At 48.3% G+C, this 11,207-nt stretch overlaps 2 protein-coding genes across 2 annotated transcripts; both read right to left on the minus strand.

The window, feature by feature from the left end:
* Positions 1–369: 369 nt before the first annotated feature.
* Positions 370–2,759, minus strand: LOC123097101 (uncharacterized). The gene is made up of 4 exons (XM_044518864.1): positions 2,129–2,759; positions 1,786–2,036; positions 1,432–1,736; positions 370–697 (listed from the first exon to the last, which is right to left on the minus strand). The coding sequence occupies exons 1-4, from the start codon at positions 2,757–2,759 to the stop codon at positions 370–372; spliced, it is 1,515 nt and encodes a 504-aa protein (XP_044374799.1).
* A 4,071-nt stretch (positions 2,760–6,830) lies between these two features.
* LOC123098815 (anthranilate phosphoribosyltransferase, chloroplastic) lies at positions 6,831–10,789 on the minus strand. Its single transcript, XM_044520891.1, has 10 exons — positions 10,422–10,789; positions 10,170–10,313; positions 9,926–10,087; positions 9,750–9,833; positions 8,669–8,857; positions 8,231–8,321; positions 7,953–8,012; positions 7,695–7,813; positions 7,262–7,396; positions 6,831–7,147 (listed from the first exon to the last, which is right to left on the minus strand). Exons 1-10 carry the CDS (start codon positions 10,605–10,607, stop codon positions 7,139–7,141), a joined length of 1,179 nt encoding a protein of 392 aa, XP_044376826.1. The 5' UTR covers positions 10,608–10,789; the 3' UTR covers positions 6,831–7,138.
* Between the last annotated feature and the right edge of the window lie 418 nt (positions 10,790–11,207).

Genomic DNA, 11,207 nt, shown 5'->3' on the forward strand with positions numbered 1-11,207 from the left:
AAATGATGCTTTAGGTGGTTTCCGTCGACCCCGAGCCACCCGACCCTAAATGATGCTTTAGGTGGTTCCGTCGACCCCGAGCCACCAAAACCCTAAATGATGCCTTTAGGTGGTTCCGTCGACCCCGAGCCACCAACATATCAATCTTAAAAAGAACCATTTTGAGCATAGCCAACATATCAATAAGATGCAAGAACATCCAGGCATTCACTCATCAGATGCATCCACATGAACAAAAGCCATATATGGCATTGATTCTTAAAGTACACAACCAAAGCATAGAAGTACATCCACATTGTATCATAGGATGCAAGAACACACACATGAAGTATCTAGTTACCACTTGCATAGAAGTAGCTCCTCCATCCACTATGTGTACCACCAGCACCTCTCCCAGCAGTAGATGTGGAGGGAGCAGTAGATGTGGAGGGACCAGATTGCCTTGGGGAGAGAATGTACCTCTCCCTCTCCCAGCACCTCTCCCAGCACCTGGTGCAGCACCTCTACCAGCACCTCTACCAGCACCTCTAGCAGCACCACTCCCAGCAGCTGCAGCTGCAGCCCCTCTCCCAGCTCCTCTCCCAGCTCCTGTTCCAGCTCCTGTTCCAGCTGTTGGTGTTGTTGTAGGAGCTGGATGAGAAGTTCTTGATGCTGGTGTAGTAGCAGCAGCACCAGCATTGGAATTCCTTGCAAGAGGCTTGCATAAACAAAGAAGGAAAATGAGTTAGTACTTAAAAAAAGAATGTACAAGAAGGAAAACCTGTTACTACTTATTAGAGGATTACCACATGTTTGTTCTTCCTCAAAGCCAGCTCAGGCTTCAACTGCTTGTTGCAGCTTGTGTACCTATGTCCTTGCAGTCCACAATTGCCACATGTTATAGTCCCCATTCTTGACGTCGCCTTAGGCTTTGGAACTTCAAATTTCCCCTTGATCCTCTTCTCTTTCTTTCTTCCTCTCTTCACTTTAAATGCAGGTGGGTCAATGTCTGGACCAGGGGTCCTTGTCTAGTCATGCTCACCAAGAACTGGATAGATCATTGGTTCATAAGCTGCCAGATAAATTTCTTTCTTGAAGAACTTGCTGACACAATCCTCTGGTTTTCTTTTGGCCTTGTTTATTGCTGAGATGGCATGGTTACATGGGATGCCACTTAGGTCCCATTTTCTGCACCCACATGTGTGCATTTGCAAGTTAACAGCATGGGTTTGCTGCCCACTTGTAACTTGCCACAAGTCCCCACCCGCTTGAATTGGTTTGCAATATTTGGCCCTCTCCTTCTCAACCTCTAGCTTCTCACTATAATGGGGTGTTATGTCCCATCTAGCTTTCTTTCCACTCTCCCTATTCCTATGCCACCTCACCATCTACTTATCCTTTATTCCATCACACATTGTCCTAATTGGTTTCTTCCTAACATCTAGGACATACTTGTTGAACACCTCAGATAAATTGTTAACTACAAGGTCAGTCTTGCAGTTTGTGTCAAATGCATGCCTTGCCCATGTTTTCTTGGGTATTTGACAAAGCCACTCCCAAGCTTGCTCACACTCAGCTCTAAGGTCATTCATTGCAATGTTAAATTTGTGTTCACTATATGCATAGGCAGCATTATCCATACACTTTTTCAGATCTTCCCCCCTAAACCCAGCATTTTGGAAGTTTGCATAGATATGCCTAAGGCAGAACCTTTGGTTGCACTTAGGAAAGACAGCATTCACTGCATTCAGTAGGCCCTGGGACACACGATTAAACTAGCTAAGCTACTATCTAGCACAAAACAACCATATAGGAACAATGACATAAGATGCAAGCACATACCTTTTGTCTATCTGACATTATTGTATATGGACCAAACCTTCCCACTTCTCCTCCTAGGCAGATTTTAAGTTGGTGTAGAAACCAACACCAGTTAGGTGTGTCCTCTTGCCCAACAATACCAAATGCTAGTGGGTATATATTGTTGTTGCCATCTCTACCAGTGGCAGCAAGTAGTTGAGCACCAGTAGTTAACTTAATGAAGCACCCATCAACACCTGAATGAGCAAGCAAATTCAGTATTAAAAACATTCAAATGCATTTCAAGATGAAACAATATGTAACTAATGCACAAGGTGAACAAACTAACCAATGAATGGTCTGCACCCCTTGAGAAACCCCTCCCTTGCTCCATTGATGCAATAGAACATAGCATGGAATCTTGGACCTGGATGGGGGATTTTTTCAGTGGGTGTTGGAATTACAGTAGTGACTACTACTCTACTCCCAGGGTTTGTATCCATCACTGTCTGAGCATAGTCTTTCAACCTAGGGTATTGCTTCTTGTGGTCTCCTAGCACAGCATCAATAGCTAGGTTCTTTGCCCTATATGCCATTGACTTGGGCACATCCACACCATACTTCTCCATGCAGGCATCAATCAAAGTCTGAATGCCAGTTGTTAGATCAGATCTGAACAGTGACTCATACTTCTGTGCAAGCCACTTGGCACTTACCCTTGTTGTCTCTGTACTAATAGGGCAAGTGTGCTTAATTCTCATCTTCTTAATTACAAAAGTAGTTTCACCTTTTATAACTGCTGCCACCATAAAGAAGTTGCAATGTTTTTGGTTGCATTCTACAATTATTCTTTGATCTGAGTTCCTATGATATTTGAAGTTTCTGCCTTGAGTGATGTGTAAGTTCAACAAAGCCTCTCTGAATTGATGTTGATCCTTGAAACACATCTTTAGACATAATTGCTCATGTGGTGCCTCCATTTTCTCATTGTACCATTTTCTAGGAGGCCTCTGCTTTGCCCTGCTCTTCCTTTTCTTTGGCAGCACAAATGACAATGGCTCATAACCATCATCAGCAGCCTCCTTCAACAATCATTTCTCTTCTTCATCAGATGAAGGTTTGAAATCAGGTTCCTCCTCTTGAACTACACTTGAATGTGTCCTTGTTGTAGGCCCTTTCCTAACTGGAAGCTTCTGTTTCTTCTTCTTCTTCTCTTCATGTACAATTACAGTTTCTTCATCCTGTGAAACAACCTTGTCATCTTCATCCATTTCAAAAGGTTCCTCAACCTCTGTGTCACCCGAGTAATGCACCATTTCTTCCTCCTCAGATTCTTCATCATCTGTTTGTTCCTCTTCTACTTCATCATACTCTCTCTGTTTCTTTCCCTCATCCATCTCTATGTCATCAGCATCACCCATATAAAAAGGGTTTACATCACTGTCATCTTCACCTTCACAATCAGAACCACCACTGCCATCATATCCCTCTTCTTCTTCTATTTCCAAAACAGCTTTCAGTTTTCCTTTTACATTCTTGCTCTCTTGTGTGCAAACACCAGTACCATGAGCTAAACTGCAGCTGCTACTCTGACTTTCAAAGGCAACTCCTTCTTCATCAACAGCATAGATGGGTGGCTCACTGAGATCATATAACACAGGCTCTTCATACACAACAGTGGATAATTCTTGCCTCTCAAACTTGCTGCAAGGAGGTGGACATGCCCTCACTAGCAAATTTAAAACCTTACACTCCTCAACATGCCTCTTTACTAGTTGCAACTCAGCATTACTCTCTACCATCTCCAATCCTTTCTCCCCTAAATCTGGATTCTCAATGTGAAACAGCAGATCATATTCACTAAATCCTTGGGTTTCCATCACTGCAATCATATTCAGGTATGTTACATCTGAACTGCAGAGCTTCAGCTCTAACATTTCTGAAGCATCAAAATAGAACCTAACATCCAAAATGTCATCATACAAACTGCAAAATGAAATAACAGACAAAATTGGTTAATAAACAATTTTACTTAACATATTGTCTAACATATAAACAAAGATTTGTTTCAGTTAACATATAAACAGAGCTTTGTTTAAGTTAACATATACACAAGTTAACATATAAACAGAGCTTTGTTTAAGTTAACATATAAGCAAAGCTTTTATTTACCCTAGCTAGGTAACACCTAATGCTGCTCTGACAATTTGGACTAAGAAATAACAATGTAATCCACTGATGCTGCTCTGCTCTACTCCAGTTAGGTAACACATAATGCTACTCTGCTCTAGTTAGGACTCATGTAATCCACTATACTACTCTGCTCTAGTTAGGCCTAGCAATTAGAGTGCTAAACATGCAGGTAGTAAACTCTAACCCTAATCCCCAATTTCAGTGAGCAAGAATGGAGCAAGAATGGAACAGTGGAGCACTTACAGAACACCACCGAAGCCATGAGACCAGTGATGGGCGGTGCTAGGGTTGTCCACCCAAATTCGCGCCAGCCGCAGCCTCTGCTCCATCGACAACGCCGGCTCCGCAAAATCTTCCTCCGCGCTACTGTACTCCGAGCTGGAGTAGCCGCCACTGCCATCGAAGCGGGGGAGGTCGCCGCCGCTCGCATCGCCCAGGCCATCGCCGCCTGCCGGAGTCGCCGAGGCCATCGTCGCCTAGGGCACAGCAACCGCGGGGGAGAGGAGGGCGCGAGGGAGGTGACAGCGCCTAAGCAGTTCGATCCATGGCTACGGCGGCGTGGTGCGGCGGCGGCGGGGCGGGCGGGGAGGCAGCCGCCGGCGAGGGTGCGAGGAAAAGGAACAGGGCAGAGCGGGGTCGGGTTCTGGCTCTGTCGCACCAACGGGCCGGCCTCGTCCGAGTCAGCGCGCAGCCAGCGCAGGCGACGCGCGCACTGGCCAGCATGGCGCCTGACGGGCGGGCCCAATCGGTCAGCTTTAGTGTCAATACGTACAAAACGAGCTTTTAGTCTTTTTTGCAACGGCTAGCCCCAATCTTGGTACTGACATGTAAAAATTACCAATCTTGGTACCAATCTGCTTCCAATGCCCCAATTGTGGTACTTCTGTGCAATTTACTCATCGGCAGCAAGAAGGGGACTGCGTGGGGTGGAGGCCATGGACTGCGTGCCAGGTTGATGGTGTTCAAGGATCCCCGGCGGTGGCGGTGGTTGGGGCGCGAAGGAGCGTGCGGCCATGGCGGAAGTGCGGCAGCAGGTTCCCGGTGGCGCGCGAAGGTTGGTGGGCGGCGCACAGCGACCCCGGGCTGGTAGGTCGGGGGGCGCCTTGGGTAGGTCGGTCGGCGGGAGGAGGCGCACCGGCCGCGGAGGGAGGTGGCTCGCCGGCCGTGGCAGAGGAGGCGCGCGGGGCGGCGAGATCCAGGAAGGGTGCGGGGTTCGGGGAAGGGGATCGAGCGAGGCCAGGGTGGGGATCGGGGAGCCGGTGGGGTGGGGTGGGCTTTTTTCTGTAATGTAATCGGTCGAGTGGGTTTTTTTTATCTCAGGAACGTATCATCGGGCCCAGGGCCGACCGTGATCCGAATAACTATTCTGATCCTGGGATCAGAATAGTGCTACTATATATGTGTGTGTGTGTGAGCGTGCGCGTGCGCACGCTCAAACTCATGGGATCCTGACGGATATGCGCGGACAGATCTCAGGCGGAGGGCGGCAGCGTGTTGGGAGCACGGACGAGAGGACGGTGCCCGGCGAGGACAAGCGGTGAGGGGCGGTCGCCAGCAGGAGGGGGCCGCTCGTGGGGAGACTGCCCTTTTTTCGTCGAGGCCAACTCATACAGGCTGTTTAACTGTGTGTGTGTGGGGGGGAGGACTGATCTGACGGGTGTTATTGGGCCAATGCGTGGCGATCGACCGAAATTTCGGCCGGCTGACCAGCACCTATCAATGCTCAAACTAAAAAGACAACAAAACGCTAATCTTTGCACAAAGGAACAGCAACCAAGAAAGAAAATTACAATCAAGCTTAAAGAAACCCTTGCGCTTCACACCAATGCCCGTCACCTGCATCCGGCACCACCACAACAGACACCAAAGAAAAAAATGATGGGTCACCTTCTCACCCAAGCTCGACGCAGCTCCATCGCTAATACACAGCTTTGCGGACCTTCAAGGTGGCTCGCCACATGCGAAGCCATTGCCGTTGAACAAATCAAACCGGGACAACACACCGGACACGTCATCGAACTCCAGATATGGCACCCTTGCACGACTAAGACTTTGGAAGAGGAAACCATACCTGTCTGCCACGAATCACAAACTCAGCACACGATCCACCATCTCCGAGATGCCGCCAATGCTGCATCCGCTCCTAGACTACCTCCCAAGCTCCGCACCGGCGCTGGAGCAAACGCCATCGCAACGGCGGAGCCCGAGGACACAAGTCCACCACGAGAATGCCGCCGCCACGCCATACTTGCTTGAACAGTCTGGTTTCCAAACAAAGATCGGATCGGCTCGTAGGGAAAGCATCTGAAGATTCTTTATTCAACGGTCGCATCGCCATCTCCGAAGCCAAGATTATGAACAGCCAAAAAACCTACAAGTTACTAATGAGTAAAACGATCCACATGCGTGGATCCAACGACCCCTCATCACCGACGATCGAGGTCGTCGGCAGAGGGGAGCCGCCGGCAGAGCGAAGCTCTCTAGGGGCGGCCGTGAGATTGCTTTTCGTCTTCCGATGGGAGAAAGAAAACCCTTGACCGGCACCACTCCCACCCGGTGCTATACATACTTCACAGGTGATACGCTTGCTTAGTTTGTGTACAGCATAGGAGTGGTATGGGGACTGTATATGTCTTGAGAATTGAGATTGTTGTGTATAGGAGCAGAAAATACAACCGAGACGCTAGCTAGCTTCCATGGGCAGGATCACATGGCTGCAGTTTTTCTTCAGCCGTGTCCCCCTTATCGCTTTGTCACGTTGCGACCTAGACACGAAAATACAAAACGATCAATCTATCCTCTGGGTCAGCAGCGACATGATCCAGATCTTTCTTTCCAGGTCTCACAACGCAACAAACTGAGATCAAAATGATCAACCAATCCACCTTAGCCAACAAGATAAGCATGCATGCGCCTGTTCTGTTCCGTCCATAACCTTACAATCTCGTCCACATGGGGTTTCTCTCTACACTACAACATTGCTGGATGAACAAACCAAACCAGACCAGGCGGCATCTACGTACGCTTGTGACAAAGACGAACAAAAGGAACAAGAAGAGCAGACATATATATGATGGAGAATGGATGGACTAAAAGAATCCTTATTTGGCATCATTCCTTGCGTCTTATTGCGGAGAGCTCTGCTGCTCGCCAAGCAACCCCGGTCTCAGCAGCTCTGTGTCAATCACAAGGTTTTGGATAGTGTCATGCGCTCTGTGTTTAGCTGATCAAACACAGTTGTGCACCTGATATATTTGATAATAACTGGATAAACAGACATGCTACTTACATTGGAAACCTTTATCCACGACTCGAGCGTGTTGATGGCCACTCCGGAGCGCTGCGTCTCCTGTGCTAGCGCGACACCCTCTTGCAGAGTTTTGACTTTGCCGCTAACAAGGAGGGACGCCGCGGCGTTCAGAACCTATGGAGCAAAGCAGAAAACGATTCAAGGTTGGCACACGATAGAAGAACTGTTTTCCAAAAGACATGTGCGCTTCAAGAAAAGAGTCCTTCAGAGAAATAAAGGGCTCATCACGGCAAACCATATCACTGCTGGGTAACATGATTTTTACAGGATGCTGAGTAAACTCTTTAATGTACAAGATGGGCCAACTGATGCAGATTCAGTAGGCCGCCGAGCAAGATGCAGTCATTTTCTTCAGGACGTATGCAAGGTACAGCGTAACTAAAATGAGAGAGAGGAGCAAGGATGAACTTACAAGAGCATCTGCAATTGAGCCTCTTTGTCCAGCGAGAACATCCTGGAGAACTTTTGCGTTGAACGCAGGATCGCCTCCTTTAAGATCTAATAATGTGCAGCGCGGAATGCCAAAATCCACTGAATTGTAATAAAATGAAAAGGATGTGAGACTGAAGTTTTTATAATAATACCATCACTGTATATTTCAGAAGTTAACATAAAGCATGTTCAAGGGATTATCTCCATTTCTTTTATAAGTTCCAAGAACAAATCTTACATGGATCGAAGAGCATTTTTTCAATCTTTCCTGGAGTGACATCAAGAATATATCCAGGCCCTACAAAAAATTGACAAAGAATCTTCAGTTAGATGCAAAATATATCAGTTGATCAGAAAGCTCCAAATTAATTTCTCAAGTGGCAATTACAGTAGAGCAACATAAGTACACTAGTACTCCCTCCGTCCCAAAATAAGTGACTCAAGTTTGTACTAAAGCTAGTACAAAGTTGAGTCACTTATTTTGGGACGGAGGGAGTATTAAGTATGTGTTCATACCAAGTGGGCTTATTTCGTCCAGACCCTTTGAATGAACAACCAATGCTCTCTGCATACCAAATTTCTGAGCTGCTTTGGCCATCTTGCTAACCTATCAACAACAAAAAATGTGCATTAGAATAAAACATGTAATGACAACAATTGCATATTGAGCTTATAACAGGACTATCTCTATGCCTTCTGAAGCCTTTCCTACCGACTGTTTGCTTGTTCAGTATCACTATATCAGTAATCTTTGTTAACAAAGGAATTAACTAGAAACCGATATACGTAGTCAAGTACTAAGTTCATAACAACACCTGATGATGACCATGGAATTATGTGGATCATTAAATTATCGCTTTAAAATGGTGTACATGAAACTTGTGATGGTTGCTTTTACCCTTTGGTAAAAAATAGTTACTAGAAGAAAATAAAAGATGAATACAAGATACTTACTATGTTCTCGTGGTAAACACCAATAACAGCATAAGGTACCCTTGCTGGATTCAACAGAGGACCAAGGATATTGAAAACTGTCTTTATCTTCAGCTTCTTCCTCACAGGTCTGACAATTTTCATTGCCGGATGGTAATTTGCAGACATCATGAAACCAACACCCACCTCATTGACGCACCGTTTAATACCCTGGTAACAGGAAAGGGAATAACTGATATTAACCACCAGGCTTTCTTAAGATGCACACACAGCACTGAAATATAATATGTGAGGGGTTAGAAGTTCAAGGACAGCTACCATTCCATGAATGACTGAAAGAATAAATATTATAAGCAAATAACCGACGTGGTATGCAACTATATAATGCACAAAGCTACCAGATCTGGAATAAATATTGCAAAAAATGTTGTGACCAACAATCAACTCCATAGTATGTAGTTTATGTGACACAGAAGTGGGTGTCATTGCGTATTTTGATTGGTTAAGAAAAGTATGTAGCACCACGCAACCTCAGTTTTTGCCCAGTTGGACCAATTGTGTGAGTAACTTTGAATGCTGATTTACATGATTTAATTGGTGGAAACTAACATTCAACTGGGAGCGTGTTCCTTCTTTACCAATAAGAATACCAAAATAAAAATGGGAGTCAAAGGCCCAGATCTATGCAGCCATCTCAAAGCCATCGCACAGCCCATTGATTTAGATGAAAGGGGGGGTGTATGTTTGCCTAAATCACGGCTGTTGGTAAAATGCCCGTGCTACTTTGCAGTACTAACACAGAGAAAAGTTCCCTAAAAACCATATAGAAAAGTCAAAGCAGCCAAAAGGTGCCTCTGATAGTCTGATTACTTCTCAAGGAATACATCAAGTGGTGTTTGATACCAACGGCTGTTTCATCCGACAAGTCACAATCTATCCCCAGTAGCAGGAGGCACCCTTGCGGTATGATTTGCATTCGATGTGCTAGCTAGTACAGTATTAGAAATCGATGCACACATACTGTAGAGGCTATTAAGATGTCAGGCACAAGCAAGTACAGAACAGAGGAAAAAGAGCAATCATAAGGCCAATCAGGCAGTACCTCGGGTCCCAACTCGATGTTGACACCCAGCGCCTCAAGCACATCGGCGCTGCCGCAGGCCGACGAGCTCGCCCTGCTCCCTTGCTGCAGAAACGCACGGCAGAACACATCAGTACAGTACAGTACATGAGCGTGTGCAATCCGACACAAAAGGTGGGGGCGAGAAATCAGAATACCTTGGCGACCTTGGCGCCGGCCGCGGCGGCGAGGATGGTGGAGCCGGTGGAGATGTTGACGGTGTCCGCGCCGTCGCCGCCGGTGCCGACAATGTCGACGGCGTCGTGGAGCCCCTCGACAAGGACGCAGTTTCTCATCATCGCCTTGGCCAGCCCGACGATCTGAAGAACGGCTTGGGAAAAACCCAGATCAGTGGCCGCAGAAATTCCGCTTCATTTCTGACAGTTCAGAAAAATCACGCACCTCGTCGTAGGTCTCGCCCTTGGCCCGGAGCAGCACGAGGAAGGCGGCGATCCGCGCCTCGTTCTTCTCGTTGAGCAGCAGCTGCAGCGTCGCCTCCGCCTCGTCCTCCGTGAAGTCGGCCCCGCCGATCAGCTGCTCCAGCACCTGGCGCCGTCGCGGCCACAGGACAGGAGATTGAAAGGAAACCCGGTCAGCCAATCACCGGACGGAACAGATAGAGGGGGAGCGGGAGGCATTGCGGCGCGCGCGAACCTGCTCGAAGGTGGCGGTGCCGGGGGAGGCGGCGGGGGCCGGCGCGGCGGCGGGCTGCACGGCGACGCGGGCCGGCGGGAGGCGCCGGGCGACGGGCCGCGCGGTGCTCGGGCGGCGGAGGAGGGGGGACGGGGCCCCGGGGGCAAGGGGTTTGGGGGAGCAGAGCTTGAGCGAGGCGGTCGCCATTGGATGGATGGATTCAGGGGGGGTTGGTGGGGGAGGGAGATCCCGGTGGCAGAGGAGGGAGGCGGCCGGCGGCAGGCGGTTTTATATGCGGCCGCCGCTGACTGGGCTTGGATTTTTGTCACTCCGGGGGAGGCCCGCCGTCTGCCTTGTGATCCTGTCCGTCTGCAGCAGCCACGGGAGCCACCCACACCGAGCTGCCTTTTCTTTGACGTGCAAAATATTCAGTTGCCTTTTTCTTAAAAAAAAAACCCTCGTGTGCGATTCTCCCTTCTCTTACTACAAGCGGTGCTTGGTGGGCTTGGCGGCCCCAGTGTGATGTGCGGTTGAGGTGGTGTTGGAAGCTTGGGTGACACCCTGTCTCGATTGTGGTCGTGACCAATGATGGCGGCGGTTCTGGTTGTCGCTGACCTTCCCGGAGGCATTGCTGCATTGCTACATTGCTACCACGCCCCCGTCCGCGCGGATCTGGCTATCGCTGCTGCTCCGAGGGAAACCCTTGATCTCATGTGATCGGACGATGGTGGCGTCTTGGTGTTGTATTCCCTCTCGGGGGTTTCGTCTTTGGAGCTGGGCACTAGCAAACATGGCCAGTGGAAGGTG

The sequence above is a fragment of the Triticum aestivum genome, chromosome 4D (assembly GCF_018294505.1).
Source record: "Triticum aestivum cultivar Chinese Spring chromosome 4D, IWGSC CS RefSeq v2.1, whole genome shotgun sequence".
Lineage (NCBI taxonomy): Eukaryota > Viridiplantae > Streptophyta > Magnoliopsida > Poales > Poaceae > Triticum > Triticum aestivum.